Genomic DNA, 25,736 nt, shown 5'->3' with positions numbered 1-25,736 from the left:
TCTGGTAGCTTTAAACAGTGTGCATTTATAAATTTTTTTTTAACGTTTTTATTTATTTTTGAGACAGAGAGAGACAGAGCATGAATGGGGGAGGGTCAGAGAGAGAGAGGGAGACACAGAATCTGAAACAGGCTCCAGGCTCTGAGCAGTCAGCACAGAGCCCAACGCAGGGCTCGAACTCACATACCGCGAGATCATGACCTGAGCCAAAGTCAGACGCTTAACCGACTGAGCCACCCAGGCGCCCCAGTGTGCATTTATAGTAGAGGTTAATCAGAGTAGTCAAGCACAACTTTGTAGGCTATTTGAAAACCATCAGTGGATGAGATGGGGCTTGGAATTTACATACTCTTATATTCCCTAAATCTCCCCTAAAAGCTGCCAAGTGAGGGACAAGTGAATAAAAGGTAATGACCAAGGGCACCTGGGTGCCTCAGTCGGTTAAGCATCCAACTGCTTTTTTTGGCTCAGGTCATGATCTCACAGTTCATGAGTTTTAGCCCCTTGTGCACTCTTAGTGCAGAGCCTGCTTGGGATTCTCTCTCTCTCTCTCTCTCTCTCTCTCCCTCTCCCTCTTTCTCTGCTCCTACCCCCCTCTTGTGCTCTCTCTCTCTCAAAATAAATAAATAAACTTCAAAAGAAAAAAAAAGGTTATGACCATTTCAGCTTCCTCCTAAGGAATGGTTTATGTTGGTGCCATGTGCATTTATGTAACATGTGTGCCTATTTTTTCTAGGAAGTTGTGCGGTTCCTGGATACCAAACATCAAGACCACTATCAAGTCTATAATCTATGCAGTATGTACATAGTCAGATAGTTTGCTACCATCAACGGAAAGCAGATCACTGCATAAAAGAAGATGATTCTGCTTTTACATGTCATTTAATCATAAGTATTTGGTGGCGGTGGAAAGTGAGTTTGAAAATCTCTGTGTTGCACTGGCTCTATTTGGTAGGAAAAGACCGATCAACGGCATACATGCCCTGGTGAGGGAGGCAGGAGGCTTAAGTGGAGGCAGAGCCATGGGAGGTAGAATCTGCCCTAATGGTATTAGGTTTAGGAAAATACTTCTATTTTTCCTGCCAGCTCGTGTTTTGAAGACAGGCAATTCAACGAATACATTTCTAATTCACTAGGAGGGGGGTACGAGGAGAGCAAAGCCCAAATTAAAAAAAAAAATGCAAGTAGTCAATAAACAAGGGGAAATACGCTCAAAGAGCAAAACCCTGTAGAAAGCAGATTATATCCCAGTTTACTACTCTGCCTCTCTTGACTTTTCCTCTTCCTGTATATTAAATAGACATTTCCAGGAGGCAAGCACTCGGGTTGGCCACTTTTGCTTCTGCTCTGTGGTGTCTGTCTACCCTATGATAACATGAATAGCCTGATAGAAAATTAAAAGTAAGGTCTGTTAAACCCAAATAAGTTGTGCTTAGGTTACTCAAGGTGGACAAACCACTACTATCTCTGTTTGTCTGACTCTTAATATTCTTACAGCAGCAAGAGCCAGTCAGAAACCTTTTAAAGGTGGATAAGGAATTTATAATACAAAAGTACGACTTATTCATAACTTGATCCTTTACTATGTTATTAGGCATAGAAACATGACCCATGCATCATTTCTTGTAGGTGAAAGAGACTATGATCCTAAGTACTTCCATTACAGGGTCCGGAGAATCATGATTGATGATCACAATGTCCCCACACTAAGGTAAGTTTTATGCCAAGTTGGCTGTCAAAAGAAAGCTAAATACCCTGGCCTTGATTTGGGGGTGTATTTTAATTCAACTAAAAATTTTGCATTTGAAATCAGTGAGATGTTGGCATTCACCAAAGAAGTAGATGAGTGGATGGCTCAAGATGACGAAAACATCATAGCAATTCACTGTAAGGGAGGCAAAGGTAAAAACTCTTTTTTCTAAATTTCTAAAATTTCTCTTTTTCTAAATGTTAATGCATTAAAGTACAAGAACAAGATATATACTGCTGTTAATTAGTATTAATAGTTATTCACATATTTAATAATTTTTTTAAAATATTTATTATTTATTTTTTGAGAGAGAAACAGAGACAGAGTGTGAGTGGGGGAGAGGCAGAGAGAGAGGGAGAGGGAGACACAGAATCTGAAGCAGGCTCCAAGCTCTGAGCTGTCATCACAGAGGCCAGTGTGGGGCTCAAACTCATGAACTATGGGATCATGACCTGAGCTGAAGTCAGATGCTTAATTGACTGAGCCACCCAGGCACCCCAGTTATTTTTTTTAACTTTATTTTTTTTAACTTTATTTTTTTGATGTTTATTTATTTTTGAAGGAGAGAGAGACAGAGCATGAAGGGGGAGGGGCAGAGAGAGAGGGAGACACAGAATCCGAAGCAGGCTCCAGGCTCTGAGCTGTCAGCAGAGAGCCTGACGTGGGGTTCGAACCCGTAAACCAGGAGGTCATGACCTGAGCCGAAGTCGGAGGATTAACCTACTGAGCCACCCAGTCGCCCCATAGGCATCCCAGTTATTAACATTTGTTGATGTTAGCTTCAAGACTGAAGGAAGCAAAGGAAAGAGGAAGGAGGGAGGATGGACGGTAAAGACTAAGGAAGGGAAGAAAATAGGAATAACAGAAGTAAGGAAGATTGAGCATATTTTTTTCTTGTTTCTGACTGCTTGCGTTTCTTCATTTTTGATTTGCCAAAATATCTATGAAAATAAAAACGTGTTTAATTTTAGAAACTCAGAACACTTTTATTGAAGATTGTTCTTAAATTTTGTGAGAACCTTTTAAAGTTAAGGAGCCAACAGTGATGCTATTTCAGAAACCAAAAATCAGTGGAATTTTTATAGCATAGAGATACAAAGAAGTTGATTTTGGTGAGGTAAAATGGAAAAAAAACTTTTGTAAATTCAATCAATTTAAGTCGAGTTAGATTTTTCTCTCATTCAGCTTTAGGCTTTAATAATCATCTAAGCATATTTTATAATTTTTGACAAAGAATTACATTTTTGGTGGGCTACAAAACAGTTTTTTATTGTATTCCAGGAAAACACAGTACTTTAAAACTGCCTTAAAAAGTAAAAAATAATAAAATAAAATAAAATAAAATAAAATAAAATAAAATAAAACTGCCTTATAGAATTGAGTAGAATCAAGTTTTAGTCTTACCTGAAAACTTATTTCAAGCCCATTAATTAGTAGGTAGATTCTGTCTTTAGTTCCATAGGTTGAAATATTCTGGATATGTAATTTATCATACCACGGAGAAATGAAGACCATAGGTGGAACCATACGGAATTGCCAGTTTTTGACCATCTTTTATTTACAAAAATGGTCATTTCACGTAGCTCAACCTAAAATATTATCTCTCATGCATGCAACTGGCTTCTGTTTTCTTTTCATTAAAGCTAATTCCCTGCTTGAAGGATAAACATTCATTTCAAATTTCATGTTTAAATTTTTTCTGAGAGGGGACTTAAAACTGTTCTGTGTTCACATGTCTTTCATTGACTTTCCTTTAGGATTGCTTGGGGGCTGGTATTCAGGTGGTAGGCACCAGAGTAGCCTCTTTTTTTCAAGTTTTCATTCATATTGATTTTGCTCTCTTCTTGGTGGCTGGTGCCTATACATTACCAGTAGTATCATGATAGTCAGAATATTTTACTATTGATTTATGAGACTACTTTAAAGCGGATGCTAATTTTTTAGTATAGTTGACACACAATGTTAAAATAAAAACACTAGTTTGAAAAGACCCATGCACCCCTATATACATTGCAGCATTATGTACAATAGCCAAGATCTAGAAGCAAGCCAAATGTCCATCAATAGATATTCATCTATTGATGAATGGACAAAGGAGATGTGTGTGTGTGTGTGTGTGTATACATACACATGCAATGGAATATTACTCGGCCGTAAAAAATGGATGCTGTTTTTTATTAGTAGTTTATATTATAAATATCTCCTCCCACTGTGTCTTTTAACTTGATTATGATTTATTTTGTCACAGAAACCATTCTACACTATGTTAATTAGCTTGGATTTAAATACAATTAAAAAAATAAATATAATTTTGCATGTAGTGAAATTTATCAGTGTGTGTGTTTTTGTGTGTGTGTGTGTGTGGTTATGTTTTGTGTGTGTGTGTGTGTGTGTGTGTGTGTGTGTGTATGTGTATGTGGTTTGTGCTTTTTGTCATGTTTAAGAAATCCAGGCTGTACACTGAGTTAGTGAAGGTATTCTATTACTTATAAAATATTAAAGTTTTATTTTTTACACTTAGGCCTCTAATCTAATTGAGATTTGGGGAGGGAGGTGTTTTTGTTCATACGGACAGACAGTTGTCCTTACCCCATATATAGCAGGCTCATTTATTCCCTCATTGACTTATAACCCCTTCTTAGTCATGTACCAAGTTTTGATAGAAGTTTGGGACTGTTTCTGAGTTCTTTATACCACACAACTGTAATTTTTTATGTAAAAAAAGTTTTTATTAAAGTATAGTTGATACAATATGTTACATTAGTTTCAGGTGTACAACGTACTAATTCGACAAGTCCATACATGATGCTATACTCCCAACAAGTGTAGCTACTGGTCCATCCCTATGCAATGCTTTCATGATACCTTTGACATTGCTTTACGATGCAATTGACTGTATTCCCTGTGCTGTACCTTTCATCCCCTTGACTTATTCATTCCATAACTGGAAGTCTGTATCTCCCACTCCCCTTCACCCATTTTACCCAAAGCCTCACTCCCTTCCCTTTGGCAATGACCACTTTGTTTTTTGTATTTATAGATCTGTTTCTGCTTTTTGTTTTTTACAGTCCACATTTAACTGAAATAATAGGTGTTTGTCTTCCCCTGATTTCTTCCACTCAGCAGAACACCCTCTAGGTCCCTCCATGTTGTCACAAATGGTATGACCTCATCCTTTTTATGGCCAAGTACTATTCCATTGTGTATATATGCCACCTCTTATTTATCTATTCATCTATTTATGGGCACTTGGATTGCTTCCATACTTTGGCTATTGCAAATAATGCTTCAGTGACCAGGGGTGTGAATACATCCTTTTGAATTAGTGTTTTTGTGTTCTTTGGGTAAATACCAAGTAGCAAAATTACTGGATCATATGCCAGTTCTCTTTTTAAGGAACCTAAGGAATTTTAAGGAATTCTGTTTTGAGGAACCTCCATACTGTTTTCTGTGGTGGCTACACCAATTTACATTCTCACCAACAGTGCACAAAGTTTCCCTTTTCTCCACATCCTCACCAACACTTGTTATTTCTTTTTAATTCTAGCCATTTTGATAAGTGTAAGGTTATATCTAATTATGATTTTGATTTGCATTAACCTGATGATTAGTGATGTAGAACATCTTTTCATGTGTCTGTTGGCCATCTGTATGTCTTTAGAAAAGTGTTTGTTCAGATTCTCTGCCTCTTTTTAAATCAAATTATTTGGGAGGGGGGTTCATATTGAGTTGTGTAAGTTATTTACATATTTTGGATATTAACACCTTATCAGATGTGACATTTGCAAATATCTTCTCCCATTCAGTGGGTTGGCTTTTCATTTTGTTGATGGTTTCCTTCGTTGTGCAAAAGTTTATTTTGGTGTAGTCCCAAAGGTTTATTTTTGTTTTTGTTTCCCTTGCTTGAGGACACATATCTAGGAAGATGTTGCTATGGCTGATGTCAAAGAGCTTTCTGCCAATGTTTTCTTCAAGCAGTTTCATGGTTTCAGGTCTCACATTTGGATCTTTAATTCATTTTTAGTTTATTTTTGTGTATGGTATAAGAAAGTGGTCCAGTTTCATTCTTTCACACGTATCTGTCCAGTTTTCCCAAAACCATCTATTGAAAGCACTTTTTCCCATTGCACATTCTTGTTTCCTTCATCCTAGATTAAGCTGTCTATGTTAAGTTTATGGTCACTTAAGTTTGTCATTCTAACAGCACTAAATTTGTGCTCCTCTCCCCCTCCCATGTTTTAGGTACACTGTGCCATACTCTACATTCTTTTATGTTGTGAATCCTTTGAGTGACTTTTATAGACACACTTAATTTCATTGCTTTTGTGCTTCTGACTTTTCTTACTCCTGCTTATGGTCTTTCCTTTCCACTCAAAAAGTACCCTTCAGCATTTCTTGTAGGGATGGTTTGCTGATTATAAACTCCTTTATCTTCTACTTGTCTGGGAAACTCTCTCTCCTTCTATTCTGAATGACAGCCTTGCTGGATGGAGTATTCTTGGCTGTGGGTTTTTCCTTTCCAGAACTTTGAATAGATCGAGCCACTCCCTTCTGGCCTGCAAAGTTTCTGCTGAAAAATCAGCTGAATAAAAGCAGCAAGCTTTTATTTATTTTTTATTTTTTAAAGTTTATTTATTTATTTTGAGAGAGAACAAGTTGGGGAGGAATAGAGAGAGGAGAGGGAGAGAATCTCAAGTAGGCTCCATGCTGTCAGCAGAAAGCTCGATACGGGGCTCAAACTCATGAACAGTGAGATCATGACCTGAGCTGAGATCAAGAGTCAGATGCTTAACTGACTGAGCTACCCAAGTGCCCCTCTTTTGCTTTCTTTTTTTTTTTTTTTTGAATGTTTATTCATTTTTCAGAGACAGAAAGAGACAGAGCATGAGTGGGCGAGGGCAGAGAGAGAGGGAAAACACAGAATCTGAGGCGGGCTCCAGGCCCTAAGCTGTCAGCCCAGAGCCCAATGTGGAGCTTGAACGCACTGACCAGGAGATCATGATCTGAGCTGAAGTTGGATGCTTAACCAACTGAGCCACCCAGGCGCCCAACTTGCTGCTTTTAAAATTCTCTTTCTCACTACTTTTTGCCACTTTAATTACTATGTGTCTTGGTGTGGACCTCCTTGGGTTGATTTTGTTGGGGACTCTCTGTGCCTTCTGGATCTGGATATCTATGTCCTTTCCAGGATTTGGGAAGTTTCAGCTATTACTTCTTCAAATACATTTTCTGCCCCCTTGTCTCTCTCTTCTCCTTCTAGGATCCCTACAATGTGAATATTATTATGCTTGATGGTATCATTGATTTCCCTTAATATATTCTCATTTTTTATTAGTCTTTTTTCTTTATCCTGTTCAGCTTGGTTGTTTTCCATTACTCTGTCCTCCAGGTCACTGATCCATTCTTCTGCTTCCTTCAGTGTGCTGCTTATTCCCTGCAGTGTACTTTTAATGTCAGTTATTGAGTTCTTCATCTCTGACCGGTTCTTTTTTATGTTTTCTGTCTCCTTACTGAGGGTCTCACTGAGGTCCTCCACTCTTTTCTCAAATCTAGTGAGTATCTTTATGACCATTTCATTTTTCTATTATGCATATTCCCTCTGTTTCATCTAGTTCGCTTGCTGTGATTTTGTCCCATTTTTTTCATTTGCAACATATTATTGTGTCTCCTCTTTTTGTCTGTCTAGTCTGTTCCTGTGCTAGGAAAGTCAGTTATGTCCCCTACTTTTGAAAGTAGTGGCCCTATGAAGAAGAGATCCTGTAGTGCCCTGAGTGCAATGTCCCCTATTCACCAGAACCTGGTACCTCAGGGGTATCTCCTATATGTGTCGCGTGTGCCCTACTGTCGTGTCTTGGCCAATTTGCCTTCAGTCCAGTTATCTACAATGGCTCTCTTTGCCTATTGTGGGCAGCGTTTCCTGTGGTGTTAGTGGGCCAGTCTGGAGCCTTCTTGGGCTTGAGTTCAGTCAGACCAGGCATTTGCCAGAGATGCAGTAGCACCAAACTGTAGGGCACTTTCTCTGTATTGTCCCTGGAGAAGCTTTTATTGGTGGGCGGTACTAAAAGTCAGACCCGATATCTGCCCCCAGCCCACTGCTGGGGGCCACAGTCGAACTGTGTGTGTGTGGTTTTCTTTCCCTCTCCCTGGGCAGGAGTCCCTCTGGAGTGGTGCTGGCCCTGTCAGGGCTGCTTGTACACTGGCACCACGTTGGATGGACATCCAACAAGGGCGTGTTGGATGAGGTGGGCCCACGGAAGAAGCAGGTGGAGCGTGTGGTACCAGCAAGGCCCATGCTAGCTCTCTGCTGGAGGGGACCTGCAGCCCCCTGAAACCTCCTTCTGGTGGGTCTGCAGAAGAACCTGGGGTGAGGTGCACCGTTAGCAAAAGCAGAGTGGAAATTGTTCCTGCTACACTGATTCCCCAGATGTTGTGTATCTAGGCTGGGGAGCTGGGGAGGGAAGCAGTACCTGTCAAGCTCTTTTGTTCTTGGAAAAGTCTACTGATGATCCCTCCCCCTCCAGCATAGGCTCTGAGATGAGTAAACAAATCTCCCTCCCACACATCCGTTTTTCAAACTACTGTTTCTACGCTGTATCTCAGCTGAGCTGTTTGTTGTGCTGTCCCTTTAAGGAAGGGGACTCAGTTTCCTACAGCCCTCAAGATTTCCCTGAGCCTATCCAGTTGGCTTTTAAAGTTCTAGCTGTTAAGCCACACTGATTGTAAGAGCTAGTGAAGTTAGGCTCCTCTGGTTTTCAAAGCCAAATGTTAGGGAGATTCGTTTTCCCAGTGCAGGCCTCCCGTGCCTGGGGTGCCTGGGGGGGGATCTGCCCTTCTCCCCTCTCCACGCCACTGGTGTCCTTCCCTCCTACAGACAGTCCTGAGGGTTTTGGCTCCCAATCACTTCTCTGCCCTTCCTACCTTCTTCAATGTGGCCTCTTCTCTACATTTGACTGTGGAGAGACTGTTCTGCCAGTCTTCAGGTCATTTTCTGGTTTACTTACACTGTTGTGGGTGTTATCTAGGTGTATCTATGGGACAAATTGAGCCTAGGATCTTTCTACTCAGCCATCTTTCTCGGAAGTGTTTGGTTGTTTTTCAATAATAATTTCTACTTCATGGTGGTCTTGAATATTTTTTTAGTAGACACACAATGTTACATTATGGCCTTGTATATCTTTGTTAAATTCATTCCTAGACACACTGCTCCTGCAAATGGAAGCTGGTTTTTCATGTTACATTTGGATCATTTCCACTTTTTACTATTATGGATGATGTTGCCATTATAAATGTATGTTCCTTGTTGCACATGTACCCCCATTTCTGTTGATTATGTAACTTGGACTGTAAGTTTTGTATTTAGGGTAACGAATCACAGACTTAAATAGACGATGTCCAAAAACAGTTGTACCAATTTCTACTCCACTGGCAGTGTATGAAGGTTCCATGTTCCATCTCTTTAGACAACAATTGGAATCTTAGTCTTATTATTTTTAGCCACTGACTGGGCGTGTAGTTGAATCTCATTATGGGTTTAATTTGCATTTCTTTTATTACTAACCAAATTAAGAAAGTTTTCACAGGCTTATAGGCACTTGAATATCCTTTGTTATGAAGTAACTCTAATATCCTTGCCCTTTTTTTTCTCCTGACCCACTTTTCTCCTGAATTTCTGTTTTTTTCCAATTGACTTTAGGAGTTCTTTATGTATTCCGGATTTCAACCCTGTTATTTGTTTTATGTACTGCAAGAATCATTTTCCACTCTGTATTTTGACTTTTCTGTATCTTAGGAGTATACTTCGGTTAACAGACATTCTTTGTTCTAACATAGTCTATATCATTCTTTCTCTTTATAAGGTTAGTGGTTTTGTGTCCTGATTAAGAAATCTTTCCCTCAGTTTAAAAAGACCTTCTCCTATGATATCTTATAGACAGTTTATTCTATTTGGAATTGATTTTTGTGTGTGGTATAAGACAGGGGTCAAGTTTCATCCTTTCCCTATGGCTGTTTTGGCACACTGATTGGAAAGACATTTCTTTACTGCTCTGAGGGTCATGGTTCAGTCTCTGTAGTTTCTGTTCTGTTCATTGATTTTCATCTATCCATGTGCCTGTCACACAACCTTCCTACTTATCATAGTTTTCTACTAAGTCCTGATCTCCAGTCAAAGGAGTCCACCCATCTTGTCCTTTCTCACAACTGTTTGGGGTTTTTTAGGCCATCTGTATTTCCATATAAATTTTTAAATCAGCTAGTCAAGTTACATACACACCCCTGATGTTATTTTGTTTGAAATTATGTTGAATCTGTAGATAAAATGAATTGAAATCTTTACAATACCGAATCTTCCAACCCATGAATGGAATTTCTCCTCATTTAATTAGGACTGCTTCAATCTGTCTTCATAATGCTTTTTCATTTTCTGTACAAATACCTTGTATATTTGGGGGAGGGGACCTGGCGGGCTCAGCCGAAAGAGCAAGAACTCTCGATCTTAGGGTTGTGAGTTTGAGCCTCACGTTGGGTGCAGAGATTACTAAAAACTAAATTAACTTTTTTTTAAAAAAAGAAAGCTTGTATATTTTTGGTTAGATTTATTTCTAGATATCTTTGATACTATTATAAATGATATCCCTTAAAAATTTTTATTTTCTAAATGTTTATTGTTGCTCTGGAATGCAGTTGATCTTATTAACCTTCAATTAACAACCTCGCCAAACTTTCTTTTTTTCTTTGAATATAATTTATTGTCAAATTGGCTTACATACAACACCCAGTGCTCATCCTAACAGGTGCCTTCCTCAATGCGCATCACCCATTTTCCCCGCTCCCCCATCCCCCCATCAACTCTCAGTTCTCTGTTTTTAAGAGTCTCTTATGGTTTGCCTTCCTCTCTCCCGGTTTGTAACTATTTTTTTTCCCCTTCCCTTCTCCCATGGTCTTCTGTTTAGTTTCTCAAGATCCACATGTGAGTGAAAACATATGATGTCCTTCTCTGGCTGACTTATTTCTTTCAGCATAATGCCCTCCAGTTCCACCCATGTTGCTGCAAATGGCAGGATTTCATTCTTTCTCATTGCCAGGTAGTATCCCATCGTATATATGAACCACATCTTCTTTATCCATTCATCAGTTGGTGGACAGTTAGGCTCTTTCCTTCACCAAACTTTCTTATTCTAATTTATCCATAAGTGCTTTTGGATTTTATGGTACATGATTAGATCGTGTGAAAATAATGAATTGTAATTTTTCCTCTTCAATTTTTTTTTTCTAGCACTGGCTAGAATCTTTGATCCTCTGTTGAATTAGAAGTGGTGATGGCACTCATCCTTGTTCTGTTCCTGCTCTCAGCAGAAAAGTTGCCAGGTCTCTCACCAATGAATTTAGGGTATGTGTGTGTGTGTGTGTGTTAGACACTCTTTATCAGATTAAGAAATTCCTTTAATTTGCTAAGTTTTTATCATGAGTAGATTTTTATCAGACAGTTTTTCTGAGTCCTGAAGATGATATAAGTTTTACCTTATTCTACTAATCTGATTGATCGCATTGGTTGACCATCTTTGTATTCCTAGAAGAGACACAATTTTGTTGTGCTCTATTATTTTGCATAAATTGGTGGATATTTAATTTTAATTAAAATTTAATCTTAAGAATTTTTGTATCCAGGCCATAAGTATGATTGGCTATGCTTTTCTTTTCTCATAATATTCTTTTCAAATTTTGGCTTCATAAACCAGAATTGGGTTGTGTTTCCTCTTTTTTTTTTAATTCCCTGGGTGAGTTTGTATAAATTGACATTTTTTTTTCTTTAATGTGGCATTCTCTAATGAAGCCACGTTGGCCTCCGTGTGGGGGTTTGGCCTCATTTTCTTTGTGAGGAAGTTGTAAAATTGTGGTTTAATTTCTTTATTAGATACAGAATTATTTATAATTGCATTTATTCTGCACATTTTGGTAGGGTGTATTTTTCCAAGCACATGTCTATTTTATCTAAATTTTCAAATGTCCTGGCATCAGTTGGTTCAAAATACCAGTGTATTCTAATGTCTACTATAGTGCTCCCTTTTTCATTCCTTATATTACTTTCTTGGTGCCTTCTCTTTTTTTCCTTTGATTAGTCTCATCAGCGATATATCGATTTTATTAGTCCTTTCAAAGTACCAAGTTTTTTTACTTTATTGATTCTCTTGTTTGTCTTCTACTTCATTAATTACAATTGTTTAGTGTTTCCTTTCTTCCATTTTCTTTGGTTTAATTTGTTCTTGTTTTTTAATTTCTTTAGAGGGATGATGAACTCACAGATTTTCGGCTTTTTGTTTTCTATTTAGTATTTCAGGCTATAAATTTCCCTCTAAGAATTTCTTTAGTTTCATCCCACAAACGTTTATATGTAGTATTTTTTATCAGTATTCAAAATATTTTCTAATTTCCATTGTACTTCTTTCTTTGACCCATGTATTACATAGAAGTACACTTTCTTATTTTTAAACACAGAAGTATTTGTAATTCTCTTTTAGCAACTGATTTCTGGTTGTATTGCATTGTGGTCAGAGAGCATATTACATATTTTTTTTAGTTCTTTGAAATTTGTTCATACTTGCCACAATTTGGTCAATTTTATCAAATGTTTTCTGTGCACTTGAAAGTGTATTATGCTTTGGTATGAACAGTTTTTTGTATCCAATAGGTCATTTGTTAATTGTTTTATTCAAATCTTCTGTTTATTCTTTATTCAAATCTTATTGACATTTTATTTTGGTTTGATTGAAATTTTACAATATAATACCTTTCTCCCCTGACCCCACCATTAGCTTGGAAGTCATATATTATTTTGATATTCCTTTTTGATATTCCTATAGTAATTATATTAAAGATTTCAACCTATATCCTCCATTTAGCTATTGATTTTTTTTATGTTGACCTTGTAGCAATCTACCTGAACTCATTAATTTTAGGAGTTAGCTTGTAGATTTACTTTTTTTTTTCTAATCTGCAAGTAATGAAAGTTTGTTTCTTCTATTTTTATCCCTATATGTTTTGTTTCTTTTTCTTAGTGCACTAAGCCCTGTACTATAATGTTAAGTAGGAGCAGTGAATAATGGACATTTTATTTAGTTCTTGGCTTTAAAGGGAGCAGTATCAACATTTCATCATTAATATGATGTACAGATTTCCTGCTATCCGATAGTAGAGCATTTCCATGAACTTTTGTAAGCCAAAATGGTGTAAAACGAAGAAGCAATTGCCATTAATTTATATGGAAAATTTTTGCAGCATTCCAAGACCTGAAAAAATAACCTGTCTTAGACTTTTCTGGTACCTTAGGGCACATCTTGATAATGGAGGCACAAAATAAATCACGATAAAGCACAGATGCTCACAGACACAGTTCAAAGCTCTGGTGGCTTGATGCCAAGTGTAGTTCCCAGGGAAGGACCTGGGCGATGTCACTCTCACTGCTCAGAGTGTGTGCTGCCTCTGTAAATAGTCCCTGCAAAACAAACGTGGAACAGTATTTTTGCTTTTTCCCTTTTTTTTTTTTAATAAAAGTGAAAATCCTTTTTGGATTTTTTTTTGGGTAGCAAAATAGGTACTAATGTAGATTTTTCATAAAAGCTATGTGGCATCATGCAAACTTGTGTAAAATGGGGGTTCCCTATACCTGGGAAGGTATTTTGGTAGATTCCCTTCATCAAGCTAAAGAAGTTTCCTAGTTTTTCTTAGCTCTTAAAATTATGAATATATGCTGAATTTTAGTAAATGGTTTTCTCTATGTTCATTGAGATGATTGCAAGGTATGTCTCCCTTAATCTGTAAATATGATAAATTACATTAATATAGGTGTCTGATATAAGAAGATTCTCGGGGTGTCTGGGTGGCTCAGTCAGTTGAGCGTCAGGTCATGATCTGTCTCAGATTCTGTGTCTCCCTCCCACGCTCTCTGCCCTTCTCCCACTCACGCTTGCTCTCTCTCTCTCAAAAATAAATAAACCCTACAAAATTTTTAAAAAGTGAGGATTCTTGCATTTCTGAGATAAATGGCACTTGGTATTGTTATATATTTTTTCTATTGCTGGATTCACTTGACAAATACTTTAAGTTTTAACATCTATGTTCCTCAGTGACATTGGTATAAAATTATCTTCTATTGTATTTTTGTAGTATTGGCATTTGTTATACTGGTGTTAGTAAATAAGCTAAAATTTTTTCTCTTCTCTACTATGATCTAAAAGATTTTATAAAAGACAGGAATTATTTCTTCCTTATAGATTTGGTAGCAATCTCGTCTTGTCCTCTTGGAGGGAGGTAGTAAGAAAAACTATAAATATTTTCAACACAGTGTTATTGTTTTATTCAGATTTTCCCTTTTTGAGTCAGTTTAAAAAATTTTTTTTAATGTTTATTTATTTTTGAGACAGAGAGAGATAAAGCATGAATGGGGGAGGGTCAGAGAGAGAGGGAGACACAGAATCCGAAGCAGGCTCCAGGCTCTGAGCCATCAACACAGAGCCCGACGCGGGGCTCAGACTCACAGACCATGAGATCATGACCTGAGCCAAAGTCAGACGCTTAACCAACTGAGCCACCCAGGCGCCCCGTGAGTCAGTTTTTTAAACTGATACTGTCTTGAAAATGATTGACTTAAAGTTATTCTTACAATGTTTTTGAATTTCTACTGTACAGTACTTTGCCCTTTTATTTCTAATATTTATGTCTGCTCTTCTAAAAATCAGTTTTATAAGAGATTTGTGTATTCATTTTTTGAAGAAAAAACTATTTTGTTTTCTGTTTCATTAAGTTATTCTTTAATGCTTATTTCATTTTTTGACTTTAGTAGATTTATTTTCTTTTACTACTCTCTTGAATTGAAAACTTAGCTAATTAAATTTTAGTTTTTTAGCTGTATGACTTATTTAAAGTTTATGGGTTTTTATGTTAATACTGCTTTAGCTGACTTTCAGTTGTTTTATACTGACTACTTTTGTTGTTTTTTTTTTAGTTTTTTAAAATTCATGATTCTACTAATTCTCCTAAAAATCATTCTCCTGAAAATCATCTGATTTTTAAACACAGAGATTACCTAGAAGTGATTTTTAAACCTCTGGATTATTTAAAAATTAGTTATTTTAAATTCCCTAGTGTTGGAGCACCTGGGTGGCTCAGTCAGTTGAATGTCTGACTCGTGATTTCAGCCTGGGTCATGATTCCAGGGCGGTGGGATCGAGCCCAATGTTGTATTGAAATTTTCAACCAGATTCTGAGGGAACCGGGAAAAGGAACTGACTGGCAACAAATAGAAATGTCTTGGCTGCATTGAGGGTCCAGCTTGAGTGTTAAACTGTTCCTTTTTATTACCAGTGTGAAAAGTTGTATGATTTTTCTCCAGCGGTTCTCTGTACTCTGGTGTCTCTACATTTCTGGTGTAGGAACAGGGGAAGTAGGTGCCCGAACCGAGCCAGGGTTAGACTTTTACAGAGTGTGGGTACAGAACCCAGAAACAAGAAAGGTAGTGATTTTTCAGTGTTGACAAAACCAACAGTGAAATCGTCTACCATGCATCGAGGTGGATGAGGGAGTGGTCATGGGACTGGATGTCATGATAAATTGGAAGACCAGATAGTCATTCATTTATACATTTAACACCAGATACTGTGAAGTGCAGGGTATGTGAAAGTGTATGAAGCACACACGTGCCCTGCTCCCATGGAGACCACAGTCTATTGTTTACAAAGAAAATATGTATTAAATGGCGATTTGTGTAATAGAAACAAATAAGAGGATAAGAAGAATACGAAGTGGGGAAGAGGTTGCTAATTTGACATATAAATAGATGATCAAGAAGTCTCACCAATAAAATGACATTTGAGCAGATGCCATACAAGGAGTACCCTGAGAATACAAGAAAGTATGAAGTGTATCATGGGACTATCAAAGACATAAATGAAATCTACCAGAACTTAGAAAAGTCATATTTGGCCTGAGTAACCACGGCTTTTCTTCATCTATGTGTATACAACCAATCCTTTTAAGTATATCTGCCTTAGTATTTTTGCCTGAATTAACACCGAAGCTAATGGCTTACGGTTTGGGAAATGTACCACCTCCTGATTTTCAAAGTAGGAAATGAAGTCAGCTCTAAGTGACAGCACTTCTCATGTTCTTCACCGTGAAGAATATCCAGTGATGGTGAGCAATCTCTTGTGTCAATTTATTCATTCAGGAATTTTAAGTTTTCTAGAATGTAAGTGCATGGGAATTTAACCGAGAATTTTCACAGATTCCTTAGCTGTCTTTTACAGATGTGTTTCACCAATGTTTAGTCTTTTCAACTAGATTTTTTTTCCTGTTTGAAAGACTGAGGGGAAAAAAAAAAAGGTTGAAAAGTTCCAATTATCAAAACATAATGATTCTCTTGTTGGGATGAGCACTGGGTGTTATATGTGGGGGATAAATCACTGGATTCTACTCCTGAAAAGATAGCACTATATGCTAACTAACTGCCATGTAAATTAAAAATAAATAAGTAGGGATGCCTGGGTGGCTCAATTGGTTAAGCGTCTGACGGGCTCAGGTCAGGATCTCGCGATTCATGAGTCTGAGCCTGAGTCGGGCTCTGTGCTGACAGACAGCTCAGAGCCTGGAGCCTGCTTCAGATTCTGTGTGTGTCTCTCTCCCTCTGCCTCTCCCCCACTTGTATTCTCCCTCCCCCACCTCTCAAAAATAAACACTATATATATATATATATATATATATATATATATATATATATATATATATAAAAGCACAGGCTTTGAAATAAAATATCTGGGTTCACATCTCAACTATGCAATTAAATAATTGTGTGGCATTGCATGAATTACTTAAAATCTCCCTGCCTTTGTTTTCTAATATTTCTTTCTTTTTTTTTTTAAACGTTTATTAATTTTTGAGACAGAGAGAGACACAGCATGAGCAGGGGAGGGGCAGAGAGAGAGGGAGACACAGAATCGGAAGCAGGCTCCAGGCTCTGAGCCATCAGCCCAGAGCCCGACGCGGGGCTCGAACTCACGGACCGCGAGATCGTGACCTGAGCCGAAGTCGGCCGCTCTACCGACTGAGCCACCCAGGCGCCCCTGTTTTCTAATATTTCTAAAATGTGATGCTGAAATACAGACCTCCTAGTCCTATTGTGGAGATTAAATGAAATGTGGAAAGTACCAGACAGGAGGTGGCAACAGCTCAATAATATTGGCCATTATTATTGTCCCTCAGACCTACATTTGTCAACTTTTAACAGCAGACTTATCTTTCTTTAGTCTTTTTCTAGTAAATATGCAATCAGCATGTTTTTATTTATAGAGGTGAATGTCTAAGCTTCTCTAGCTCTTTCAAAGTGGTTTAATGGATGCTACAAGGTACATCTTTCTTTGAGATATTAATTATATCAGGTGAGGCACCGTATCAAACTGGCAAAACTGGAAAAAGATTTTGACTTGAATATCTTGAAGAAGACATTCTTTTAGTTACATTTTTTTTCTTTTATTGAAGTATAGTTGACACACAATGTTACATTAGCTTCAGGTACACAACATACTGATTTTGGCAAGTGTATACATTATGCTGTGTTTATCACAAGTGGAGCTAGCTACAATCTGTCAAAATACAATGCTATTACAATACTGTTGGCTATATTCCCTATGCTGTACCCTTTATCCTGTGACTTGTTCATTTCATAAGTGGCAACCTGTACCTCCTACAGGATACCTTTGCTATCCCTTTACCCCCTCTTTTCTGGGAACCATCATTTGGTTCTGTGTATTTATGAGTCTGTTTCTGCCTTACATTCATCCATTTATGTTTTGTTTTTTAGATTCCACGCATAAATGAAATTATGTGGAATTTGTCTTTCTCTGTATGACTTATTTCACTAAGCATGATATACTCTAAGTCCAACCATATTGTTGCAAATGGCCAGATCTTCCTTTTATGACCAGATAATATTCCATTGTATGTTTATACCACCTCTGAATCCATTTATTATGGATAGATACTTGAGCTGCTTCCATATCTTGGCTAACGTAAATAATGCTGCAATATACATAGGGGTGCATCAATGTTTATAGCAATGCTATCAACAATAACCAAATTATGGAAAGAGCCCAAATATCCATAGACTGATAAATGGATTAAGAAGATGTGGCGCGCATATATATATATATATATATATATATATATATATATATATATATAATAGAATATTCCTCAGTGATCAAAAAGAATGAAATCCTGCTATTTGCAATAACATGGTTGGAACTAGACTGTATTATGCTAAGTGAAATAAGTCAGGGAAAGACAAATCTCCTATGATTTCACTCATATGTGGAATTTGATCAACAAAACAGATAAACATAGAGGAAGGGAAGGAAAAATAAGATAAAAACAGAGAAGGAGGCAAACCATAAGAGACTCTCAAGTACAGAGAACAAACTGAGGGTTGCTGCGGGGGGTGGGGGGGAATGGGTGGGGGGATGGGCTAAATGGATGATGGGCATTAAGGAGGGCACTTGTTGGAATTAGCCCTGGGTGTTACATGTAAGTGATGAATCACTGGGTTCTACTCCTGAAACCAATACTGCATGGTATGTTAACTTGAATTTAAATAAATAAATGAAAAATAAATAAATATAAGGGTGCAGATATATTTTCAAATTAGTGTTTTTGTGTTCTTTGAGGAAATACCCGGAAGTAGAATTATTGGGTCATATGGTAATTCTATTTTTAATTTTGTGAGGAATCTCCATCCTGTTTTTCACAGTGGCTGCACCAACTTACATTCTCACCAACAGTGCCTAAGGATTCCTTTTTTTCCACATTCTTACCAACACTTTTTATTTTTTCTCTTTTTGATTCTAGCCACCCTGACAGGTATAAGGTGATATGTCACTGTGATTTTGATTTGCATTTCCCTGATGATGAATGATGTTGAACATCTTTTCATGTGTCTATTGCCCATCTGTAGGTCTTTTTGGAAATATATCTATTCAGGTTCTCTACCCATTGTTTAATCAGATTGTGGTTGTTGTTGTTGTTGAGTTGTATAGGTTCTTTATATATTTTAGGTATTAACCCCTTATCAGATATATCATTTGCAAATATCTTCTCCCATTCAGTAGGTTGGCTTTTCAATTTGTTGATGATTTCCTTCACTATGGAAATTCTTTTCATTTTGGTTTAACTCCAATAGTTGTGTTTGTTTTTTGGTTTTAGGGTTGTTTTTTTGTGTTTTTGACTTCTAAGATTTTATTTAAATTCAAGTTAGTTAACATATAATGTAGTATTGGTTTCAGGAGTAGTATTTAGTGATTGCTTTTGTTTCCCTTGCCTAGGAGACATATGTAGAAAAATGTTGCTAAGGCCAATGTCAGAGGGTTTACTGCCTACATTTTCTTCCAGGAGTTTTATGGTTTCAGGACTCACATTTCGGTCTTTAAGCCATTTTGAGTTTAGTTTTGTGTATGGTGTAAGAAAGTGGTCCAGTTTCGTTCTTTTTCATGTAGCCGTGCAGTTTTCCCAACAGCATTTGTTGAAGAGACTAGACTCTCTTTTCCCCATCGTATATTTTTGCCTCATCTGTCATTAATTAACTGACCCTGTGAGCATGGGTTTATTTCTGGATTCTTTTTTTCTGTTCTATTGGTTTATGCGTCTATTTTTGTGCCAGTACCACACTGTCTTACTTAGTACAGCTTTATAGTATATCCTGAAATCTGGGATTGTGATACCTCCAGCTTTGTTCTTTCTCAAGATTGCTTTAGCTATTCAAGGTCTTCTGTGGTTCCATACAAATTTTAGGATTATTTGTCCCAGTTCTCTGAAAAACGTTGTTGGTATTTTGATAGGGATTGCATTAAATCTGTAGACTGCTTTGGGTACTACGGACATTTTAACAATATTAATTCTTCCAATCTATGAGTATAGAATATCTTTCCATTTGTTTGTGGTGTCTTCAATTTCTTTCATCAACATTTTATAGTTTTCAGAGTGCAGATCTTTCACCTCCTTAAGGGTTAAGTCTATTCCCAGGGCTTTTTAAATGATTTTTGATGCAACTGTAAATAAAGTTGTTTTCTTAATGACTCTTTTTGCTACTTTGTTATTAGGGTATATAAGAACAACCAATTTCTGTGTATTAATTGTGTATCCTGCAACCTTAGGGAATTCATTTATCGGTTCTAATAGTTTTTGATGGGATCTGTAGGATTTTCTGTATATAGTATCGTGTCATTTGCAAAAATGAGTTGTACTTCTTCCTTACCAATTTGGATGCCTTTTATTTCTATTCTGCCTGATTGCTGTACCTAGGGCTTCCAGTACTGTGTTGAATAAAAGTGGCAAAAGTGGACATCCTTGTCTTGTTCCTGATAGAGGAAAAACTCTCAGTTTTTTACCATTGAGTAGAAGGTTAGCTGTGGGTTGTTCATATGTGGCCTTTATTATGTTTGTGCATGTTTCCTCTAAGCCCACTTTGTTGAGAGTTTTTATTATGAATGAATGTTAAATTTTGTCAAATGCTTTTTCTACATCTATTGAGATGATCTTGATTTTTATTCTTCGTTTTGTTGATGTGGTATATCATGTTGACTAATTTGCAGATATTGAACCATCTTTGCATCTCCAGAATAAATCCCACTTGATTGTGGTGAATGATCCTTTTAATGTGTTGTTGAATATAGTTTACTAATATTTTGTTGAGGGTCTCTGCAACTACATTCATCAGGGATATTGGCCTGTAGTTTTGTTTTCTTTTCCTTTTCTTCTTTTTTTTGTTTGGTTTTGGTATCAGGATAATGCCAACCTTGTAGTATATATTTGGAAAGTTTCCTTCCTCTACTATTTTTTGGAATAGGTTGAGGAAAATAGATATTAAAGCTTCTGTAAATGATTAGTGGAATTTACCTGTGAATCCATCTGGTTCTAGACTTTGTTGGTAGTTTTTTTTTTTTTATTACCAATTCAATTTAGTTACTTATAATTGGTCTGTTTAGATTTTCTTTTTCTTCCTCATTCAGTTTTAGAAGATTGTATGATTCTATGAATTTTTTTCATTTCTTCTAGATTATTTGTTGACATATAAATTTTTTGTAATACTCTTACAATCCTTTATATCTCTGTCGTGTCAGTTCTTAACTACTCTTTTGTTTCTGACTTTATTCATTTGGGTCCTATCTCTTTCTTTCTTGAAAAGTCTAGCTAAAGTTTTGTCAATTTTTTTTTATCTTTTTAGGGAAACAGCTCTCCATTTCATTGATCTTTTCTATTTCTTTTTTAGTGTCTATTTTGTTTATTTTTGCTCAAATCTTTATTATGTCCTTCCTTCTACTAGCTTTGGGCTTGTTCTTTTTCTAACTCTTTTAGGCACAAGGTTGGGTTGTTTGTTTTAGATTTTCCTTATTGTTCTTTTTCTAACTCTTTTAGGCACAAGGTTGGGTTGTTTGCTTTAGACTTTCCTTATTTCTGGAGGTTTGTTTGTATTGCTATAGGACTTGTCTCTTAGAACTGCTTTTGCTACATCCCAAAGACTTGGGACTGTTGTGTTTTCATTGTTATTTGTTTCCATGCATTTTATTTCTCCTCTGATTTCTTCATTGACCCATTGGATGTTTAGTACCGTGTTATTTTGCCTCCATATGTTTGTGTTTTTCCACTTTATTTCTTGTGACTGGCTTCTAGTTTCATACTGATGTAGTCCAAAAGATGCATGATGTAATTTCAGTCTTCTTAAATTTAGTAAGGGTGTGTGTGTGCACGTGTGTGTGCATGTGAGTGTGTGTGTGTGTGTGTGTGTGTGTGTGTGTGTGTGGTCTAATATGGGATCTTTTCTGGAGAATTTTTCATGTGTATTTGAAAAGAATGTGTATTCCGTTGATCTTGGACGGAATGGTTTATATATCTGTTAAGTCCATTTGGTCTAACGATGTCATTCGAAGATACTGTTTTTGTATGCATTTTCTGCTTGGTTAATCACTCCATCAATGTAGGTGTTACAGTCTCCTATTAATGTATAATTATCAGTTTATCCCTTTATGTCTGTTAATATTTGTCTATTTAACTGCTCCAATGTTGGGTGCGTGGATATTTACAATCGTTATGTCCTCTTGTTGGATTGACCCATTTATCATTATGTAATGCCCTTTTTCTGTGTCTTATTACAGTGTTTATTTTAATGTCTGTTTTGTCTGGTATGAGTACTGCTACCCCAGCTTTTTGTTTGTTTCCATTTGCACCGAATATCTTTTTCCATCTTTTGACTGCCAGTCTGTATGTGACTTTAGGTCTGAACCGAGTCCCTTGTAGGAAGCATATAAATGCGTCTGGTTTTTCCATTCTGTCACCCTATGACTTATGATTGGAGCATTTAGGTCATTTATATTTACAGTAATTATTGATAGGCATGTACTTATTACTATTTTTAAATTTTTTTAATTGTTTTTATAGTATTTCTCTGTTCCTTTATTCTTCCCTTTTTCTCTTTCCTGTGATTATAACTTTTTAGTGTTATGCTTAACTTTCTCTTTTTAAAAAAAATTTTTTTAATGTTTACTTTTTTGAGAGAGAGAGAGAGACAGAGTACTTGTGGGAGGGAGGGGCAGAGAGAGAGGGAGACACAGAATCCGAAGCAAGCTTCAGGCCCCGAGCTGTCAGCACAGATCCTGACACAGGACTCGAAGCCATGAGCTATGAGATCATGACCTGAGCCCAGGTCGGACACTTAACTGACTGAGTCACCCACGTGCCCCTAGCTTTCTTTCTCTTTATTTTTTCTGTATCTATTATAGGTTTGGGGTTGTATTTACCACGAGGTTCACGTATAACATCCCAAGGGTGTAACAGTCTGTATTGAACTGATGGTCACTTAAGTTCAAACACATTCTAAAATAACTTTTTTACTCCTCACTCCATGTTTTATGTATATGTTATCATATTTACAACTTTTTATTCATAATATTCTTAATTCTAATTATTGCCTTTTTCTCTTCCACTTAAGTTCCTTTAATATTTCTTATAAGGCCAGTTTAGTGGTGATGAACTCCTTCAACTTTGGCTTACCTGAGAAACTCTCTATTTCTCATTCAGTTCTGAATGATAACCTTGCTGGGTAGAATATTCTTCATTGTAGGTTTTTTTCCCTCTCAAGCTCTTTGAAAATATCATGTCATTCCCTTCTGGGCTGCAAAATTTCTGCCAAAAAATCAGCTGATAGTCTTATGGGGTTTCCCTTGTACATAATTTTTTGCTTCTTACTTGCTACTTTTAAAATTATCTTTTTTAAGTTTATTTTTGAGAGAGAGAGAGAGAGAGCATGAGCAGGGGAGGGGCAGAGAGAAAGGGACAGAGGATCTAAAGTGGGATCCATGCTGACAGCAGAGAGCCTGACTCAGGGTTCAAACTCACGAACCGTGAGATCATGACCTGAGCTGAAGTCAGGAGCTCAGCCAACTGAAGCCACCCAGGCGCCCCTAAAATTCTCTGTATCTTTAACATTCAACATTCAACATTAAAATTAATAATTTTAATTATTATGTGCTGTGATGTGGACCTCCTTGGGTGCATCTTGTTTGGAACTCTCTCTGCTTCCTGGACCTAGATGTCTGGTTCCTTCCTCAGATTAAGGAGGTTTTCAGCTATTATTTCTTCAAATAAGTTTTCTGCTCCTTTCTTTTCTCTTTCTGGGACCCCAAAATGCGAATGTTTGTTTTCTTGATGTCATCCGGAGGATCCCTTAACCTACTCATTTTTTAAAAATTTTCCTAATTGCGTTCAGCCTGTGTGTTTTCCATTACCATGTCTCCCAGGTCACTGATTTGTTCTTCTGTGTCTGCTAATCTGGTGATTCCCACTAGTGAATTTTTCATTTCAATTATTATGTTTTCAACTCTAGTTTGGGCTTTTTTGTTTTCTTTCTCTTTGTTGAAGTTATCAAGGCGTTCTTTCGCTCTTCTCTCCAGTACAATAAGCATCTTTATGATTATGACTTTAAACTCTTTATCAGGCATATTGCTTATATCTGTCTCATTTAGTTCTTTTCCCAAGGCTTTGTCTTACCCTTTTGTTTACAGGATGCTCCTCTGTCTCCTCATTTCACTTGACTTTCTGCATTTGTTCCCATGAATTAGGCAACACAGCTACTTCTTCTAAATTTTGAAGGGATGGTCTTGTGTATGGTCGTTCCCTGCGTAGACTGTGTGTGCCTGGTGACTTTGGCTGACTGGACCTATGAAGGGCCTGGGCTGTGAGTCCCAGAACACTCCATGCTGGACTGTCCTAGCAGCATGGCCAGAGCTATAATAGGCCTTGGCCAGGGCAGACCCTGGGCTCCCTGCACAGAGGGCATCCTGACAGAATGGCGAGGCTGAAGTGAGTGTAATCCAGGGAGTCTCTGGGCTCTCCACGCAGAGGGTCCTTGGCAGAATGGCTGGGGCCATTGGTGCAGCCATAGGTGCAACCAGAGGGATCCTGGGGCTGTCTGTGTAGAAGGTGCCCTTCACTCTAGGTCCTGGAGCTGAGGCACAAGCTGGGGGTCCCAGGACACTCCATGTAGGGGACTGGAGTGGCTGAGTTAAGGTGGCATGCAGGCCAGCGGTACTCTTCCCAGGAGATGCCCTAACAGGACAGCTGTAGCTGAACTGAGTGTGCACGCCAGGGCAGTCCTGGGGCTCTCCATGCAGAGGGTGTCCTGGAAGGACAGTTGAAACTGAAGTGGGTGCAAGTCAGTATCCAGGGGTGCCCCCATGGAGGGGTGCTCTGGCAGGGTGGCTGGAGCTGAAGCAGGTACGAATTGGGAGATCCCCGAGTGCTCTGCATTAATAGAGCTTTAACAAGCTGCCTGAAGCTGAAATGGTGCAAGCCTGTGTTCTGCGGTGCTTTGCATCTGTATCACCTTGGCACAACAGCCAGAGTTGTAGTGAGCGCTAACCAGGGGTGTCCCGGTGCATATAACACTGGGGCTGCCTTGGTGGGACAGCTGGGGCTGGAGTGGATTAGTGGCCTGGGGCTCATTGAGGTGGCAGGCCATCTAGGGCACCCGTACACTGCTACTATTCCCAGTATCAAGGTGGAGGGGAAGCAGAAACTGTGTCGCTTACCAGCTTCTCTGACCCTGAGAGAGTTCCAGCAGGTCTCCCATTGTTTGGGAGAAGTTGTGGGACTGGATCTTTTGTATACTAGTTTCTCTCTCTTTTTTTTTTTAAATTTTTTTGAGAGAGAGAGAGAGTGAGTAGGGCAGAGGGAGAGAGAGAGTAGGGCAGAGGGAGAGAGAGAGAGAAAGTGAGTGAGTAGGGCGGAGGGAGAGAGAGAGAGAGTAGGGTGGAGGGAGAGAGGGAAGGAGAGACAGACAGACAGACAGACAGACAGACAGAATCTCAAGTAGGCTCCATGCTCAACATAGAGCCCAATGCAGGGCTGGAACCTATGACACTGGGATGCGTGATCTGAGCTGAAAACAAGAGTCAGACTGTCAACTGCCACCCAGATGCCCTACTGGTTTCTCTTTTAGTCTTTTTCTCTGCCCTGGGGCAGATGAATCTGCTCGGTCCCTCAGTACCGTCCCTCCCCACCACAGTTTGCAGTGTTGGGGGTGGGGAGTCCCTTCATTACCACGTCTCCCTCTCTCTTGCTGTTCTCTGTGTGGTCTCTCTACCTTGTGAGCAGCGGGAGCTGTTCCTTCAGCCCTTGGTTCTTCTGCAGGTGGAACTGTGCTTAAATAGGCGCAGATTTGTTGTGTCCAAATACGAGGTGAGTTCAGGATCTTCCTATGACGCCATCTTGGACTGGAACTCTCCTCTTTTAGCTACATGTTAGGTGCTTTAAGCAGCTCTAAGGGACACACACGCGCGCACATGCACACACACACATACACAGCTGGGGTCAGGAACATTACCTCAGTCTCTGCTTACAAATTCCAGAATATAGAGTATAAATTGTACATTGTAGGGAGGGTAATGGATGC

General features: G+C 38.1%; 1 protein-coding gene across 8 annotated transcripts in view; it reads left to right on the top strand.

Annotated features, from left to right (window-relative positions):
- LOC102955006 (phosphatidylinositol 3,4,5-trisphosphate 3-phosphatase TPTE2) overlaps positions 1-25,736 on the top strand; it is a 161,783-nt gene that overhangs the window by 102,267 nt on the left and 33,780 nt on the right. For all 8 annotated transcript variants that reach the window (XR_006209651.1, XM_042961163.1, XM_042961104.1 and 5 more), the window contains 3 exons: positions 737-797; positions 1,630-1,711; positions 1,814-1,902. Coding sequence is in view for 7 of the 8 variants with exons in the window: in XM_042961163.1 (XP_042817097.1) it covers positions 737-797; positions 1,630-1,711; positions 1,814-1,902 (232 nt within the window). In the remaining variant the exon portion in view is untranslated. The remainder of the gene's footprint in view (positions 1-736; positions 798-1,629; positions 1,712-1,813; positions 1,903-25,736) is intronic.

The sequence above is a fragment of the Panthera tigris genome, chromosome A1, assembly GCF_018350195.1.
Source record: "Panthera tigris isolate Pti1 chromosome A1, P.tigris_Pti1_mat1.1, whole genome shotgun sequence".
NCBI classification, from domain to species: domain Eukaryota; kingdom Metazoa; phylum Chordata; class Mammalia; order Carnivora; family Felidae; genus Panthera; species Panthera tigris.
The sequence above is the reverse complement of the archived record's forward strand: the minus strand, read 5'-3'. Positions and strand labels throughout refer to the sequence as shown.